The sequence below is a fragment of the Tauraco erythrolophus genome, chromosome 2 (assembly GCF_009769465.1).
Source record: "Tauraco erythrolophus isolate bTauEry1 chromosome 2, bTauEry1.pri, whole genome shotgun sequence".
Taxonomy (NCBI): Eukaryota; Metazoa; Chordata; class Aves; order Musophagiformes; family Musophagidae; genus Tauraco; species Tauraco erythrolophus.
In genome coordinates, this window is record NC_141466.1 from 124,480,118 (window position 1) to 124,498,362 (window position 18,245).

The 18,245-nt window shown below is 40.7% G+C and overlaps 2 protein-coding genes across 3 annotated transcripts; both read right to left on the reverse strand.

Annotated features, from left to right (window-relative positions):
- Nucleotides 1-349: 349 nt before the first annotated feature.
- Nucleotides 350-5,053, reverse strand: OTOR (otoraplin). The gene is made up of 4 exons (XM_009979672.2): nucleotides 4,738-5,053; nucleotides 4,131-4,270; nucleotides 3,435-3,545; nucleotides 350-431 (listed from the first exon to the last, which is right to left on the reverse strand). Exons 1-4 carry the CDS (start codon nucleotides 4,982-4,984, stop codon nucleotides 408-410), a joined length of 522 nt encoding a protein of 173 aa, XP_009977974.2. The 5' UTR covers nucleotides 4,985-5,053; the 3' UTR covers nucleotides 350-407.
- A 3,459-nt stretch (nucleotides 5,054-8,512) lies between these two features.
- Nucleotides 8,513-16,479, reverse strand: SNRPB2 (small nuclear ribonucleoprotein polypeptide B2). Of its 2 annotated transcripts, none has more exons than XM_086631101.1 (7): nucleotides 16,442-16,479; nucleotides 16,077-16,164; nucleotides 14,105-14,277; nucleotides 12,240-12,380; nucleotides 11,085-11,138; nucleotides 9,424-9,512; nucleotides 8,513-8,895 (listed from the first exon to the last, which is right to left on the reverse strand). In XM_086631101.1, exons 2-7 carry the CDS (start codon nucleotides 16,138-16,140, stop codon nucleotides 8,736-8,738), a joined length of 681 nt encoding a protein of 226 aa, XP_086487227.1. In that variant the 5' UTR covers nucleotides 16,141-16,164; nucleotides 16,442-16,479; the 3' UTR covers nucleotides 8,513-8,735. The 2 variants fall into 2 exon arrangements, with proteins under 2 accessions (XP_086487227.1, XP_086487226.1); XM_086631100.1 differs by having other exon boundaries at nucleotides 16,437-16,479.
- Between the last annotated feature and the right edge of the window lie 1,766 nt (nucleotides 16,480-18,245).

Sequence of the window (18,245 nt, forward strand, 5' to 3'; positions counted from 1 at the left end):
ATTCCAGCGAGTCACAGATGGCTCACCCACCCAAGGAACGTATTTTTAATATCTAATACACGGTGTAAGGTTATGGTAGGGAAATGCAGGTCAAGATCGCACATCTAATCCCACACGTAGCATATTTATACCACACAGACTTAGAGCAATTCAAAGGCTATTAGCTTTATTAACGAGTAACAACGCATACACAAGTAAAAATTTTCTAAAGAACAAATCCTGTGTGGGACTATTTCCCCATCTCAAATCACTCCCTTTAAAGGAAAACTTTCTTGTTTCGAAGGATTACTTGTTTCAGAAACATCTATTACAGGAAGGAAGGGCTGTGTTTTCAGGGAGGGTGTCCATGTTTCCTCCTGGCAGCTTTCCCTGGTAGCAGCCAAGAGATTACCTGACTGCTTTCAGCACTATTCACAGAAGAAATCAATGTCCTGAAAAAGAGAGTTAAAAGGAAAGATGTTTTGAGATTACTGAAGGATTAACGTTCTTTTATCACCACCCAAAGGTATATGAGTAGATGCAGACACCCAATACACTATAATATACTGAAAGTACACCATAATATACTCGGAAGTATGTTCTCTATAAACAAACTAACCTCACAGAACTCTGGAAATGAAAAAGATCTTCTGTCTTTTGACTCCTTTTGCATAGCTGGGATAATTTGTCCCTGCCATAAATTTTTCAAGTGAATTAGGCAATACCACCTTCTCTCTTAATCTCAAATGATTCCTTCATCTCCTTTTTTTTTTTGTGTGTCCCCATATCCACATCTGGATTTATTAGTCATACGTAACCCTTTATCCTTAGAAAGTTCCTCATCACACATGAAAAGGATGCCTTAAACAGATTGAGGCTATGTGTTACACTTGCTATGGAGAAATGTGACCTGAAAATGAATGCCAGTATTTTGATTGAAAACTTCCAGCATGGGCTAGACTTTCACAGCATATTGCTTTCATCTAACTTCCTGCTATTGTCTTACATGGCTATGTAGATCTCGATTCTGCCGCAGGGAATTATCACACTGTGGTGCTCAAACTGTCCAACGTTTACATTAGACCAGTGTTTCACATATAGCTGTCCACTGGAAGCAGAAGCCAGGGAGCTGTTTCAGAGCAGATGCTTACTGGTAATGAAAGCACTCTCATCTTAGCCAGCAAATGGCCCATTTTAAGTGATCGAGGGACAGCAGGCAATCCAACACCGCTTTGCAGTACACACAATCTGTTGCGTTGAGTCTACCGTATTCAGTGTGATTCAATGGTTCAGAAGTAGCAGCACTGGGTGGGGGGGGAAAATCTCCTCAGATTTATTACAAACAGCAACCAACAGGTGTGGATTACTCAGTGCTGCACAAAAGGATGCTGAGAGAAGTTCACAGGCAGAAATGTTTATTAGCAGGGTCCTTAGCTGATGGCATACATTGACTTCAAAAGTTAAAGTTACTTTGAGGGGGGAAAAAAAGAATTAAAACAAAAAGAGAGTCAGAGACACAGAGGTCCCCCCAGGCTATTGTCCTCTTTCAGGCTTCTCTCCAGTGCAGCTGTTGTCCCCCATCATACTTTTCCCCATCAAGTTCCCTATCAGTCATTCCTCCATGCAATGCCATTTGTGTGTGCTACCCAGTGCTTTGATCATGGGCAGGTGCTGCATGCTGCTACATCATTAAGCTTTCAGCATCATCAGGTCCTCTAATATAAATGAAACACTAGAGCCGAAGGGTAGGAGAAGGGGTGGGTGGAAAAGATAGTTCTCACACCAGTGGCAACCCCCTCCCAACAGAACCCATTGTACCACCAACACCGGGCTTTGCAGGTGCAAGGCCAGGAGAGCAAGGGAAAAACATCGCCAGTGGCTCGGGGGAAGGTTAGAGAACTTTGAGCAAGAGACTGGCTTCTGACTCGCAGATGGTAGGCTGGTGGCATTAGAGGTGTCTACGGCAGTGTGCAACACTCGCTCTGTGTGAAACAGCAGCTTTATTTCTGGAGCAAGCAGCATTCCCATACACAGATTGGTCAAGATGGGCTGTAGACTGTTTTAAATGTGAATTTAGGGTCAGATCCTTAAGGTTATGTTTGCAACATATGACTGAGAGCAGTAAAACAAGGAAAAGAAAATATCTGTAGCACCCTTTGTTTTAGTTGCAAAGTCCCTGCACAGTGAGAGTGTGAAGTAAGGGTGAAATGACTAGGAGTCTGTGCCACTGGTTTTGCGAAAGAAAATTATTCTCCAATTAAAGTTCTGCATTGCAGCCTGACAACAGCCCATTCTGGACCCCGACCTACCTCTGCTTCCAGTTTGTCTTGCTGTGTAGCAAACTGGTTGTTGTATTGTTGGGAAAATACCTTAGAAATATATTTTACTCATTCTTTCATGTTCTGCAACTAATTAATTGTTGCAATGCTTCTGAGCCAAATTCAGAATAACCTAATATAGTGTTGAGAAAAGCAATCACTTATCCGAGATTTGCTTTTCCTCAAATAAAGCTTACCTGACACATTATAAGGCAAATGCTAGCAACTATTAGCATGAAACAAAATTCTCCCTTTCACTTATTTCCTCTGTGTTAATGAAACCCATCTAGTTATATGGATTCAGGATTAACAACTCCATATACAATTTCAAGATTGAAGCACTAATCGTTGTATTTTGCCATACACTTTAAAACAGCATATAGCTAAATATTCAATATTGATGAAGGTAATTACTGGAAACATACCACTCAGATTGGAATAAGCTACCAGTAAGCGTTAGTTGTAAGCCAGACCATACCAGCCTCCAAGAAAAAACCCTCCTCTTTCACGCCTCTGTGAAGTGTTTACAGACCTTCAGTAAAATTAAGAGTTATCTGGTATATGAGACACTACTGTACATAATTAGGGATAATGACCCTTTCAGAAATACAGCCTCCTTACACTAACTTGTTTCCAATAGCGTTTTAATTCAGCTTTTTAGTAGATGTAACAATAACTTTGAAAGCATCTTTCTTTCCCATAAAAAGAAGAGAGTGAACCAGAAGTCCTCAATGACAATGTCCATCTACATATACAATTAATAGAAGGTGTGCTTGCACCCGTTACCAAAGTATGCAGCACAATATCCAGACTCTAGGATTTAAAGAAAGCTTCTTGCAATGTGTTGCAAATGGTTTGGGTGAAACTTATGTGGCCTTAAAGGAAAACTACTCAAATCAATAGGAACTCTAATAGGACCGAGCCCTTAACGCAGCATATGTAATGTCTGCAATATCAGAGCGTATGTTAGGATTTTATTGAGGCTGTTTGCCTGTATAAAGGCCCAAAGAGCGGATCCCTAAGCATCTGTGATATGGTACAATCAACTGCCACAATTATGATCTGTTTTTACAGCAAATTAGCTTTACACAGCCAAGTATAATTATGGAGCCAGCTGGGCTTTTGCAAATTCCTTACCGTTGTAGGAATGGTCTTATTTGCTTCTTGATAGACATGTTGTTCCGAGACTAAACTGCTAGGGAAGTAACCAACTGTCCCCATATGGTCTTCATACTGTTCTCCATAGACCTTCAAGCAAGGAGACGTACAATTAGGTACCTTAAAACAGTCCTCATCTGGTTTGAACTACTTGATAATTCAGTCAAGGGCAGTTACTAATAGTGTTTCTCACTCTGGTTTTAGATTTCCTAGGTTCCAATCAGCTGGCACACGAAACGAACCATTAACAAAAGTTCTGATACAAGCATACATTATTTTGAGTGGATTAATACTGCCTATAGTTTATTTTATTTTTTTTTTTATAAACAGATAATATTTATCTTTGCTTCCCTTAAATTCAAGAGGTTTATGACCAACTGTGATAAAAGCTTTCTCCTCCATGGTTTCAGCAAACAGCCAAATAAAAGAATCATTGAGCCCTTCTGTTAAGGTTCAGTTCATAATTACCATATAGCTATTGAAGATATTTCATTAAAAAAATCAAAAATTAAAACCCTCGAGACTCCTCAATCAGTTTAAACTTCAAACATTCACTTTGAAAACTAAGTCACTGCTTTAAAACCCACAATAGCTCAGCGTTAGCATCCATTTCTTGACAGAAATGCATGTTAATCTACTTCTGGTTTGCTCATAAACACAAGAATCTCCTCTTACACTTCCAGCCCAGAATTCTCCAGAGTCTTTTTCTTTCACTAGTTTTGAGTAAACATAAATCAACTGCCCTTTTTTAATATTAATGAATCTGCAGTCTGGAGCATTATAATCCTCTTCTGCTCTCACAAGGGAAATAGTGTCTAGAAAAAAAAAAGCAACCAAGAATGAGGTGGATGAATTTAAATACATATATGCTTTTACAGAGAAATACAAATATACGTGTGTGTGGATGCACACATGTAAAACTATTTCTACAGACAAAAGTAGGTTTTCCTGAAATTAACAGAAGTCTGCATGAATTTGTCCTGCTCATTTTTGTATTCTCCAGTAAGCAAAGTAACAGCTTAAGAATGTGTCATTTCATCCTAGTGGAAGTTACAATCCACCCTACACTTACCTTTCACTTGAGTACCTTACAAATCCCTTTTTGCAGTAAAACTGGATGCTACATTCCATGTAAACCCTTCCACTCTGCTTTTTACATTGACAAACCAATGAAATATAACAGAGCTAAATAAAAGAGTAGTTTTCCCCTCACACTACAGCATCCAAACTCCAGTAATTTTTGAAAGTATTCTGTCCTCAAAATTAAAGCAAAATTACTTACAGACACAGTTTTCATCAGCACACAGCTTCTTGCTGGCAAGCTTGTCCATAAAAATTCCAGTTACAAGAGGACACATTAATCCGAGACCCAAAAGTAAAACAACCAAATAAACACGTCGTGTCATTTTTCTTTGCTGCAGCGCTTGCTGAACGCGTGCCGGGTCCAGCGATCTCCGTGTTTTATGGAAGAGGCAGACACCTGGACAAACACGCTGGGCCAATGGGAAGAGGTCCGGGTGACATTCCATCCCACCAGAGGAGCCGCAGGAGAGAGGAAGACCTCAGAGGCCACTCACGAATCCGAATCCCTTCGCAAAGCCATTCTGCATTAACATTTCAATCAGTAACTGTATTATTTAAACGTTTTAATCCTTCCTGCAGTTGTCCATAGTCTTAATCTTACCTCAAGTGAAGTTTGAGAATGAGAAATTAAGTCAGACTCTGGTAAGCAGCAAAGGAAATTACATCCTTCCAAATCCTTAAGTCCTTCATTTTCCCAAATGCTCACTGACAAATGTAATCTTCCCCAGCCCATAAATCCTCAGTGGCAGAAGATTTCTCTGTTACAGTCTACAGAAAGGACCTACTAGGACCCTCGCATATGGATGCAAATGTAAACAAAGTGTTAGGGAGCTGAAACCCAGTAAAAAGGCTTTGCAAGTCAGCAATTTAAATTTGAAGTCTAAAAGTTCAAGCACCACGTACTTGTACAGGCAAGATCCCTTCCGCAGGGACATGCAGTCAAAAGCAAAAACACGTGGGTTACGCCAGGACAGCGACCACTTCATTTTTAGTTATGTAGCAGAACTCAGCTGAGAGATTGCAGATGAAAGAACAACATAGAGTGCCACAGGCTGACTTAAAAGGTCCTCCTTACGTCTTGGAGAGAACATCCAGAATTCATCCGTCTTCCCAAAATCTTGTCATAGCATATATGAGGAAAGACTTGCAGGGAGCATTTTAATTAAAATAGATGCATGTACACGCACGAATGGAACAACTGTCAGTTATTGCACCGTAAGCAATACACATCGCAGCTGTCAGGCTATAGAAGGCTGGTCTGGATGAGTCCTTAAAAGTGACCATGAACAAGTTTGGGAATTCCCAAAGCATCACTCCTAAGAACCAGTGCTACCTGATTCACGAGAAGAGCTGCTGACTGTACCAGCTTTCAGTCAACAAGCGGAACAGGGGAAGCTGCCAACTGTCATCCGAAATCCCACACTCCCGTTTAAGGAAAGAACATCTCGCAGTTTCCAGCATCGCCCTCCTATTACAACTGCCTTCACCACATCCTCCCCCCATCTTCCAGCTATTACTGCACAAGGAAAAATATAAGGTTTAAGATCAAATAACACAGTCACTTTTGTTCCCTTACAGGCATATTGAAACAATTTTCAATTGCAAGTATTAGAATAATGGTGAAATCACACACATACATAAAAAAAAAAATCACTAAAAAGAATGAAAAAATACATGTATGGAGATAGGATAGTAATTGAGATGACTGGGGAAGGGGCATAATCTTGCAATGTACTCTGGGAGCAGAAGAGAAAAGATTTTTCAGGACTCGGGGAAAAAAAGGTGGTTTATGTAGCTAGTTTTGTGCTTACACATAACATAGCACTTGCTTAGAAACTGAGTGGACATGCCAGAACTATCAAGTATACCAAGATTTTATGAAAAGCAATCAGGCATCCCTGAAGGTGCAACACTTTGTCCAAAGTGCAGGTTTAAGTCAGATCTCAACTGTTTCAGAACACAAGCTAGGACAAAGAAATGCTCCGCAGCTACAGCCGAGCCCACACAACATAGGGACTGCATCAAGCCATGATAACAGAGGAAAGGCTGTGGCCTCCAGCATCCTTCCTCCTGTCTCCATAGAGCAAATTACTGGAAACAGAAAAAACGTCAACACTCGCAATGTAGCTACAATGCAAAACATGCTTCCATGTAGCTTCTTGCCTAAACATCAGCTACTCTAATACTTGCCTGAACTACTTATAAAGGTGGTGTGGTTTAGCCCAGCTGGCAACTAAATGCCACACAGCTGCTCACTCACCTTCCCCCATCCCCGGGGGAACAGGGAAGAGAATTAAAAAGGAAAAGGGAAAGAGATCTGTGGGTTGAGATAAGAAGAATTTAATAACAATGATATAAAATTAAAAGTAATAACAGTAATAATATATATGTATGTATAATGATAATAATATATAGAAACGAGTGATAGAGTAATTGCTCACCACCTGGTGACCAATGCCTGTCCCATCCCAGCAAATGATTCTGAAACAAGTCAGTCCTGACTGCAATCCTGGATGAGCGAGAGGCCCGAAAGAGAGCAACTGAGAGAAAGAGAGCACTTCGAGAGACCAAGAGAGCCCTTGGAAGAGAGTTCCCAGAACAGCAAAAGCCCTTCTTCCCAGTCAACCCTCCTTTATATACTGAGCATGACGTTGCATGATATGGAACACTCCATTGGCCCATTTGGGCCTCAATCCTATATCCAAGTTCAAATCATAAGGGGAGTTGTGGGCCCTTTGTCCCAGCTCTGCCCCCCTGGCCCCAGCCTGCTGTGCTCCTGCACACTGGCAAAAACACGGGAAGCTGAGAAGTCCTTGAGGTCTCAGTACCAACTACAATCATCAGCGTGCTATCAACGTTCTTCTCATAGTGAGTCCCAGACTAAAACCGTAACACAGAGCTCTTCTAGCTGCTAGAAAGAAAAACTAACTCTGTCCCAGTCAAAACCAGGACAACAGGAAATCATGCTCATTCTATCCCGTTACTTCTTTCTCTGGAAGGGTACTTAGTGGCCTCACAGAGAAAGCATTCAAGAAGGGAGGAACGGTGCAACATGACAAGCACTGTGCGACCGCTTCCTCTCAAACATTAACCTTCAAGAGCCTGATTGCAATCCTCCTAGCCAACATCATGCAACAGCTACTGCAGGATTCATTGAAAATATAATCGTATTTTAAGTAAACTTCATTATTCTCTTAACCTAAAATATCCTTCTAGGTCTTCCATCACCTGAAGAAAACACTTCAGCTTTTGAAGTGGTTTTTGCACTCAAATAGTTAGAACAGTTACAACTCACAATACTACATCTGGTTACTTCACTGCATTGTGTATCTCTTATCGCACAAAAGCTATAAAGGTTTTTGACAAATGGAAAACAAACAAACAAAAAAACAACAAACCCAGAAGCATTAGGACATGTATTTTGGAAAAACCTGCCTAAAACCAGACCATCAAGCTCACCTGCATTGTCTTTGTAAAGAGCCAGAAAGCTCTTCCTAACCATTTATTAAAATCACTGGTGATAGGCCAGGAAGAACAGAAGAGACAACAACAGATAAATTAGATAAATTTTTATATTTCTTCTGCGCACTTGCTTCTACTACCAACCATCATTATGAAGACAAAACCAAGCTGAACAACGGTTCTGTCAAACCGTAATCAATTTCTACCTGTACCTGGAAAACATCCCCACTAATGGTAAGTTGCTTTTCTTCAGTAAAAAAATTATTCTTGCTGAAAAGCAGATGCCTCCTTGATAATGAAGCTATAGATTGAGTGCTGCATTTATACTGAATATGCTGACATTTCGCATTCCTGCTCACGCTTTTTGCTCTGGAAAGACAGCTATTTTTCCAGCAGAAAGAAATTCTAAGAAATGGGTGTCACCTTAAAAGTAGTTAAACCAATATACTGAATAAGCCCTGCAAGTCTAACAAACAGATCAATTAGGAGACAGATTTGAGGAAAAACATGGCTTGAAAACAGCATAAACTGAATTTATTTTATAAAAATTAGTATTTCAACACAAAAATTTACTATCCAGTAGATCTGCGGAAATCTTACGTCTGTCCTGGCCGTTGTGGCAATTTTACACAAGTCTTAATTTCTCTGCAGAAAACAGCAAACATGCTAGCTGATCAAAGTATCACTGTATTAAAAAACCAACTACCCACAGAAGTCCTTTATAGGAGCATCTGGTTATTTCTTCGCATAAGTGATTTTCATGGCATGAGATGGAGTAATCTTGAATCCTTGGAGAGCATCTCGAGCAGCTCCTGCTTGATTCTCGTTTTCAAACTCCACAAACGCAATGTCGTGGCGCCCAGGCACCAAGCGCACTTCTTTGAATCCAGGAAACCTTTAAAATAAAGTGAAAGGGTCAGATAACATTTCCTGGTTTGACAATACATCTCTCTTCAGTAGCCACAGGACCTTATCATTAGCATCTACTAGTATAGCAGTTACTACTAATGAAAGATTTAAATTGAAGGGTTTTACATGTCCAGTCCTTAGAACCATGCCTCAATTAAGGATCATTATATGGAAGCAATTTAATCAGTCTTGTGCACAGACGGAAGCAACTAAAGCTAGTTTTAAAACTGCTCCTGCTGTTGTAAAGTCTTTACTATTACAGTCATCAGCTTAAATCTGGTGCAGACTCATAGCAGTTAATTTACACAACCAAAACCAGCTACAAAAAAAGAAATCGGATTTGCTTTCTGCAACAAGTCATCAGAACCCACATCTGCAATCTTGGCAGTAAGACAAAGAACCGAAATACCTTCAGAAGAAACTCTTATGTTTAAACAGTTAGGTTGCCAACTGAGAAAAAGCATACAAGTAACAGAGGAATTCAAAGGAGAAGTCCTTTCTATTCAAAACTTACTGATTGAATAACATGGACAGCATCATCTCATTTGTTTCCTCAGGCAAGTTATTAAGGAAAAGGATGTAGTTTGGTGGGTTATCAGGCACCTGCAACAACAGAAGACCAAAATTCAGAAGAGTACACAGAGCTATCTGTTCCTCTGCATCTGTCTGCATGATTATTTGAAGCAAGACTCCCACATACCCTTAGCTTTGCTCGGAACACTGCTAGCTGGACTTCAGCATACCTTCATGCAATATGCAGAGATAGCCCCCTGGTTCTTTTACTGCCTGTCTTACAACGATATATTAATTTGGAGAGGCTCTTATTCCCACAAAAATCACAGGAACATATTGTCTTAGACACCACACTTAAACTTGACAACTCAACAGCTGACACTGCAGTTCTCTCAGCACTGTCAGGGTGGGATCAAGGTGCCTAAGCACCGGCTGTCGAAGACACCTGGGTGGCAGTGGAAGAACTTATGAAAGACTCATATCCTTCTGGAAGAGCAGGTGCAGGCCAACATAAATACTCTGTTCATCTGCAGCAGTGCACTGAAATACTGAGTATCTTTGGGCAACTAAAACCCACAAAACACACATGGTTCTACTACAGCATTCTACTCAAATTTATTATTTAGAAACCTCATTAGATTTTTGAACTCTATAGAGTCTTTATCTAACAGATTCACCTGCTAATATGAATTTGTAGCAACCTGCAAGGCTGAGCAGTCAGTTTGCTCATGCTGGACTGAAAGGCTAGAACCTTCCCAAGTCATTATAAGAAAATTATAAAAAGAAACTGGACACCACAACTTCAAGCGTCCCTATAACGGTGCCAACTAAGCTAATGCCTCAGCGGAACAACTTCCTTCAGCTGATGGAAATATTCCAGGCAGTGCCATTAGAAAATAAACTTCTGAAGTTCAAACAAATACCTAAATACTCAGCCTTGTGCTTCGATGCAAATTGACACACACATATTGTGCGTTGTTACAAATGATTCCTGAAAGAAAACCCAGACTGAGAGCAAGAAATGTTCCCCTGTGGATTATGTCTGCAGTTCTCAAGGATAGTACTTAAGAAACGCAGGGCAGGCAAAGATCTTCTACAGTATTTGCCCTCCTGCAAATCCTGGCTCTTTAGTACCTCCACTTCTAATACACATGAAGTGTGGGGATTTGTTGCTACATCCCCATACAATCCTTTGGAAACTAAGACACACGTGAGGAAAAAAAAAAGTGAGAAGAGGACCCCCAAACTCCTGAAAGGAAGCTTTGAAGCAGATATTCTGGCACTCTGTGTCGTCTTCCCTCTCCTTTCTATCACTAGAACAAAGTAACTTCAAGGGAATTTATTAACAATGAAAAAAAACTTATGAATCCTTCACCTGATACAAAACACAGTTCAAATTTCAGAATCAAGTGGGGTTTGTTAATAGTGCAGTTTTCTGTATAATACTGAGAAACTGTAGGTTTTCATTTCGTATCAACCAGATATTGTAAAAGTGTGATTTCTTTTGTTTGGTTACTGTGATTTAGCTGCTAGACATATGTCTCGCAAAACAAAAAGGAAGCTGTAAAATATACGCTCAAGTTTCCACACGTAACAAAGTATTATTCATAGAGAATAATTTTAAACATTAGTCCTTTTAGTCACACAAAAAAAAAGCATTACCTGCTGATTCTGTGCTGCAGTCCCTGGGGCATTGGCTGAATTTTGTGTTGCTCCCTAGAAAATAAGTACAAAATAGTTTTACAAAGGTGTTTGTTAGAAATATGTAAGTGCACATCACCATGTTTCTGTACAACTCAAGCAGAAAATTAAGGGTTTTTTTAAGCTATAGTCCAAGGAACAGTTGTTGCTAATGAGATACCTCCCGAAGGGAAACATAAAACACGTGAATTTTGCCAAACTACAAAACCATGCAATCAAAGAAAAAACATCAGTAGTATCTGATCTGACTAATGGTCGAGTCAACAGATACAGCAAATCACTATTTCTCCACATTCTACAATTCGGTTTAATAGACAGGAAGTGGTTTTCCAAATGAAGACCTAGACAGGACACACCTAACGAGAAAAATAGGTGTTTGCACTGAGGACTCCAGTTTAGCAAGGATAACTAAAGCTATTACTACCATTATAGCAAATAGCAATTATTTCTTCCTAAGAGGTTTGTATATCATGACTGATTTTTTTAATAAATCCAAATATTCTATCCAGAAAACATTGCTTTCTATAAACATTCTTATCTCTCCTTGATACTAATTTCTGCCTTAGCAGGAAGTGCAGTTAAATAACACAATATTCAAACTCTGTGCCTTGGTGTTTTCTGCTGTACTTGAGCACATAAATTACTAAAGGTTGTTAGTTTAGGCCAGGCCAGGCCAGCCCTTAGTGGAGATATGTTCCAAGCCAACTGCTTTTCATCTACGTGCAAAGGAATTCTCTTGTTCCCATTTACCATTCTTCAGTGCTTTCAGAGCAAATAGGGGATTAAAACACAAAAGAGAAAAGCTGGTTGAGCACTTCGGGCTGGCATTAAAGACAAGCACACACTTTGGTTTATTGTACCTTTCCCCTACGCCTTTGTTTTCATCTGGTAATATAATAGGAAAGGAGGGAAAAAAAGGAAACAGCAAAGACTATATAATCAGCCCCCTTTCCTTCAAATTCTAGTGAGTGCCCAAGAGCACTAGTTATCAACAGATCACAACTGAGGGAACTGAGAAGTACCAAAAGACAATACTTAGTCCTAAAAAAAAACAATTTAAAAGAGTTTTTGTGTTTCTTTGGCTTTTCTCTTTCTTTAAACAGAAAAGCAGCTTACCTGGATAACCTTTTTATTAGCTGCATTTGCTGACTGCTCCAGAGATTTGGCCTTCTTCTTTTCCTTCCTTTTTTCCTTATCAGCAAAAGTACCACGCATTTTAGAGATTATATCGGAGTCTGTTTTCGCATACTGAATACGCTTTTTAAAAGGACAAAAAAACCAACACAGTATGTTTTGCAGTTAGTAACACTGAATGTTTTGCACTACTTTCATGATCTGTGTTCTACTGTGTGTTTACACATATTTTCCAGGAACTTCTTATATTAAAAGTATCGTTACAAACTGTAAGTATGCTTACAGAGTATCTAATCCTCATAATTAATTCTGAGCACAACTACGGAACTCTAAAAAAACCCCACACCACTCTAAACCAGAAATGACTAATTTTAACTCATGGAAATCAGAACTCTATTCATCTAACAGCATCTTTTCAACATCTGTCAAGGTAACAGATGTACATGTTCAAAGTGATATAAGAAAATTAGGCAATATCGGTACTAGCTTCTATGAAAATACCTGAGAGGGGAGTTAAAGTTTCACAGTGATTTCCCAGATCTCTGCAGAAAATTGAGTTCAGCAAAACTCAAAGACTTCTTAAACAGAAAGGCAAGTGCCTGCCTTAATTCCAACTGGATTGCCCAAGTCCTGTCAGAAGCACAATGGTGCTGGTTTTCTGACAAAGGTTGCCCAGTGCACTACTCCAGGGAGTAAAACATTCAGCTGAGTATACGGGTGTCCAACATTCTATATGCACACAATCCTATCGTTTTTACTGTCACAGAGTACCTCAATACAAAATTATGCTACAGTTGAAGAGGATTTTTTTTTTAAATTCTTTTGTTCAGTGCTTAGATAGAGTATGCACGCTGCAGGCAGTATTCAAAGAGGGAAGTACACCAGAAAGCTTATGAAGCCTTAATCTTTTTATTTCCTATTGAGGTTTACTGAGCACAAACTCTTCAAGGGTAAACGACAGAACTGAGCGTGCACAATTCCTTGCTAAGGATTTCACTAGTGAATCTGAAAGTGTTAATGAAGAAAGCTTGTGGCTCAGCAATACAACTGCCTGTGCTCTCCTTAATGCTCCAGGCCATGAGCTGAAAGCCAGTATTAATGCATCCATCCACCACTGAAGTCGTGGGCCATTTGCATGTATCATTACGCCTCACCAACAGTTGCACAATTAAGCAATGCCTAATTACCCACACAGGCAACATCATCTTGATTGTTGTGCTATTCTGCACAATGTTATCGAGCACATTATTAAATCACGTTCTATGAACCAGCAGTGTATTTGCTTCATTGAAGTTAAACTGAAATTCAGTTATTTGGTTTGGTGATTTGATGCATACACAAGCAGAACTAGCCATTGATTTAAAAAACAGACCACTGGTCAACTCTGCTGATTTCTGGAAAGTAAAACTGCAGAGATCTTCGCCCTACTCACTGTTACCTCAAAAGTATCATATTCTTGCTATTTATTATGAATATAACAGCAATTAAGGTTACTCTAGATAAATTAACTGAGAGCATCTAATTTCAGTAACATTACAGAATGAAGTTAATTGGTTCAACAGAAGACATGATGAGTAAAATGGAAGTATTTGAGGTCTTAAAAACTTTAATCCATCATAGAATAGCAGGAAGTCATCCCTTAGGAAACATAAATTCAGCCTCTGTGTGTGTTTTAGCTACAGTCTCTCTGGCATCCCACTAGCTTGCATAAATAAATCTATTCATCATGATGTGACGTGACCAAATAGCAGTACAATTACAAGTACACATGATGATAAGTTAATTCACAAAGTACCTGGTACCATAGCAATTTTTTTTTTCTTTAAAGAGCTGACAAAATAACTTACCATTGGTTTCCCATAAAACGGAAAGCCTTGTAGTTGTCTCAAAGCATTGGTAGACGATCCAAGTTCTTTAAATATAACAAAAGCCTGTCCTCTCATCTTCATAGTCTTTAAAGCCACAATGTCGACCACATGACCAAACTGTGAAAACAATGCGTACAGGGACCTCTTCAGTTCTGTTGACAACATGAAAAAATAGATTATAACAGGTTACGTGCAAAAGTCCACTTCTACAGAGTTTTCTGTCCTTCAGGGACGGTATTTTTTGCCAGCTTTAGCTCACACAGTGATATGTCACATGAGTTTGGTCAAAACTGTTGCATAAGCACAGGTTTATTTACTCAGTTTTTTTATGTTGGTATAAAATGCTTGCTTTCACACCTCGAGTATTAAGGTAGTGAAAAAGCCGTACCACCACCCATTCCGAGACAGCAAAAATTACACACAGGTATGTACATACATTTCTTCATACACACACACACTCAAGTACCATGTATGACAGCCATCAAAGACTAACTGAAAATCCATACTGTAACATACAATAGTGAAGAGGTATGAGTTAAAACAAGAACATGGCAGAACAGTAACTATTTAAAGGCTAATTAAATTTCGAAGTTTCGTTTGTAACAGTTTAATCAATTCTCTCATGCACATGAAATAGTTTTTCATACTCTGGTTCCAAATATGTTTTTGTATGATCACACTGTACCTTACAACTCCAATAGATTTATTTTCATTATTTAAAATTACCTGAGTACAGGTCAAATCAAACTATCCAATCAAGTTAAATAAACCCTCTGCATTGTGTAATCATTCTAACTAACTAATCTTACATTTGAAGCATTCCAGCAACATAAGAGCACTGCCTCTGGTTTACTGCTGTTGAGGCTTGGTAATACCAGCCCACTGTCACTTTCTCCAGCTGCTTGTGACCAATCACAGCACTATATTTTTTTTAAAAAAAGTTTTCTCATCAAACCACTTTCCTTAAACATAATTTCAGAAATGATATTAAAAAATAAATCACATTTGTAAGCTTTACAGGAAATTTCAAATCCTATATTTAAAAATTATAACCATGCAATTTCATAATGGAGACTTACTAGTTTATAGGGCACTTAATATGATACAAAGCAAGCCTCGAGTTAGATTTATTCAGTAGAACCACCTTGACAAGTTAATAAATAATTTCTCAGCAAAGCTGTTTCCACTTTCAGAGCTCTCTCTGAAGTAGTGCTAGTCTGATCCAGCCACTCAGTTCCACAAACAATAACATATTACCTTGATCACTTTAGATCACAAGCTAAGCATGAGTATTTGGTGGATGGCTCTATGCAGACACTGAATATACAGCCAGATAAGGGCAAGAGATTTTTTTTTTCGTTTTAAACATTCTGCAAGGAGGTAAAATTCCTCAGCATGAAGTCGCATCTCTCTAGAGAGCTGCGGTAACTGCGAGGCAGCGCTGTTAACACAATGAAGCAAAGCAGGGTAGCTCATGCCACGTTCAATGCCCTCACGTGGCACTAAAATAAATGAGGAGCAAACAGATATTCCCACATTTCAGCAAGAGGGGACTGCTGACCACTAAAACGTATGCCAACGTGCCTCTTAGCATCCATCGGATATTCTCATTACTCCTAACATTAATTATTCACTGACAAGCAAACCTAACCTATGCAGTCAGCTACAGAGCTACAGCAAAGAAGCAATGAGAAGCTTCCTTAGAAACAAGGGCCCTGTCTTACAAAAAGACTTAACCATTGTGCTACACTTGCTGATTTTAGCTACTGCTTCATTCATGCACCCAGCTGCTGAGCGCATGGCCTGCGACCTGTAGGGCATTTCAGGGAGGCCCGGGAGCCCCTAAACCCACGGCACTGCCAAAACGCCAAGTGCTGTGCGAGAGCAGGCATAGGAGCCAGCCCGATGGGACAACGGCTGCTTTCTAAACGCGAGTCACAGACACCCATACCTTCCTTCTTAATCTTGTCATTGATGTTGTTGATGTAGATGGTGTGGTTCGGCCTGATGTCCATCGTCTGGGGCGGCTGCACGCCTGTCTGCGGGCAGAGAACACGCGGGACCCGTTAGCGGCGGCCGAGGCGCGGCCTCAGCCTCCGGGGAGCGTAGGGAGCCGCTAGTCCCGGACCCCGCCGCAAGGCCGAGGTCGGTCCCGGCAGGCTGCCGCCCTCCCGCAGGCCGCACGCACGTCCCGCTCCTGCCCTCCCCGCGCGGGCGGGTCTCAAGCGCGGCGGCACAGGCACTGCCGGGAGTGCCCGCCACGCCTCAGCCTGCCCACCTGGCCCAAGCCCCGCGCCGCAGCCCCCCTCACCTCACCTCCTCCCGCCGAGAGAGCAGTCGGCCCGGCCCGGCCCGTTCCGCCCCACACCACCGGAGACGCAGCGTAGCGCAACGCAGGCGACAGAGCTGCTCCCGCAGCAATCGATGTGCCGAGCGCCGGCGCGTCGATACCGAGCGGCGCCTGCGCAGTGCCGTGCGCGGGAGCGCCGGCGCTGAGGTGAAGCCTGGGGCTGCTCCCGGCGTGTTCTCACGCCCAAACGGCGGCGAGATGAGAGAGGAAACGGGTCATAAACCCGTGCGACAGGCAGCTGGGTTTAAGCAGTGCGGGGTAGCAAACGATGCCGGTTATTTGTTCGCGGCCCTCACCTCGGAGGCAAAGCAGCCTCCAGGCAGGCCCGGCTCTGCGGCTGCCTCAGGGCCCGGAGCCCCCGCGGGTCTCGCCAGGCGCCCCTGGCCGGGCTGCGGGGAGGGGTCGTGGCCACTCCGCGGTGTGGTGAAGCCGGCAGAAACACCGCGGGGAGCTCGGGGTGTTTTTGGATTAGCCCCAGGGGGAGAGAGAGTCGTAGCTGGAGCTCCGTGGAAATCACAGTGAGGCTTGAAACTAACCGAAATGGGGCTTTCTGCCCCAGGTTTTAGCTCAGCTTTGTTCCAGTAGAGCAATAAGCAAAGTTAGCTGTAATTTTTGTGTCTTCACGATTAACACCTGACAGCGACTTGTGGAGAATGAAGAGAAACAGTAGCTGGAAAACGCCTGTAGACATTCACTAGCTAATATTTAGTTTTAGTTTCAATATTAAAAAGGCAATATATCTGAACATGTAACTTCTTGAAGGTACTTTGAAAATCCTTGTGGTAGTGGTAGCTCAGGATAAATAAACAGAGCAGAGATTGAGGTCACAGCCTTTGAATTTTTGGAATAATTTTGCAGGCTGCATACCTTCATTTCTGTGCATGATTATGCAGGCTTTTCGAGAAACAATTCTAAGTTGCAAAGGTTTAACCTGGTTGCATATCAAAAAGAAGTTCTTTTGGGGGAGAACATCATAAGAAGTTCCTACTTAAACTATAAATTATGTTTGGACAGTTCATCTCTTTACAAAGAGACAGGAATGCTAGGTAGAGAGTTCTTGGTTTAGTTACATTTCAGGAAAAAAACCAGTATTTCCACATTCTAGAGTTTGCTTGAGTGAAAAGAAAATCTGGTATTTAGGAAGCCTATAAAAAACAACATGGATTAAAGTGAGTTCAATATAAAAGGAAAACAAAAAAAAAAGCCGGTGATTGAGGTGTTATTTACTGATGGAAGAGAACAGTTCTTCAGTTGTTTATAGTGTTGCATGGTATGGGAAATGGTGACAGTACGATGCCAAATGCAAGGTATACATGCCACAAATTCAAATGACAGGCAGCAGTTCTGGTCAAGTTTTAAGGATCTATTTGTTTTTCTTTGTTTATTGTCTTTGAATTAGTTGTTAAGATAAAGCATAACTTAGAAATCCAAGCATAAACAACACATTGAAACACTTTTTCAGAAAGGCTGCTATTTTGTGCATTGATCAGCAGCATAGTCCATGTGACTTCATAATTTAGTAACAGTATTCAAAACTACTCATTTGTTATTGAGTCAACATAGCTAAGGGGATTTGTCTCATAGAATCAAAAATATTGACATATTATAAATGATATTTAAAATAAAGTCCTTAAGTTGTTCATAGAGAAACCACTCTAAATAAAACAAACACACGAAAAACCTCAGCCTGACACAAAGTAAGGAAGAATTCACGGCTTCTATAATTCTTCCAGTGCAGCATACCATACTCATAGCTGCTCGGAGTGACTT

Bases quoted from the DNA above. Each gene is read 5' to 3' on its own strand.
- OTOR (XM_009979672.2), bottom strand. From the start codon at position 4,984: ATGGAATGTCACCCGGACCTCTTCCCATTGGCCCAGCGTGTTTGTCCA. The intron at 3,546-4,130 runs GTAAGAGGAGAT...CCTTGCTTGAAG, and splicing joins GAGAATTCTGGGCTGGAAGT to GTCTATGGAGAACAGTATGA. The intron at 432-3,434 runs GTAAGGAATTTG...TCTCTTTTTCAG, and splicing joins ATAAGACCATTCCTACAACG to GACATTGATTTCTTCTGTGA.
- SNRPB2 (XM_086631101.1), bottom strand. From the start codon at position 16,140: ATGGACATCAGGCCGAACCACACCATCTACATCAACAACATCAATGAC. The intron at 14,278-16,076 runs GTATGGGTGTCT...TGTTGTCAACAG, and splicing joins TGACAAGATTAAGAAGGAAG to AACTGAAGAGGTCCCTGTAC. The intron at 8,896-9,423 runs GTAAGTTTTGAA...TTTATTTTAAAG, and splicing joins CTGTCCATGTTATTCAATCA to GTTTCCTGGATTCAAAGAAG.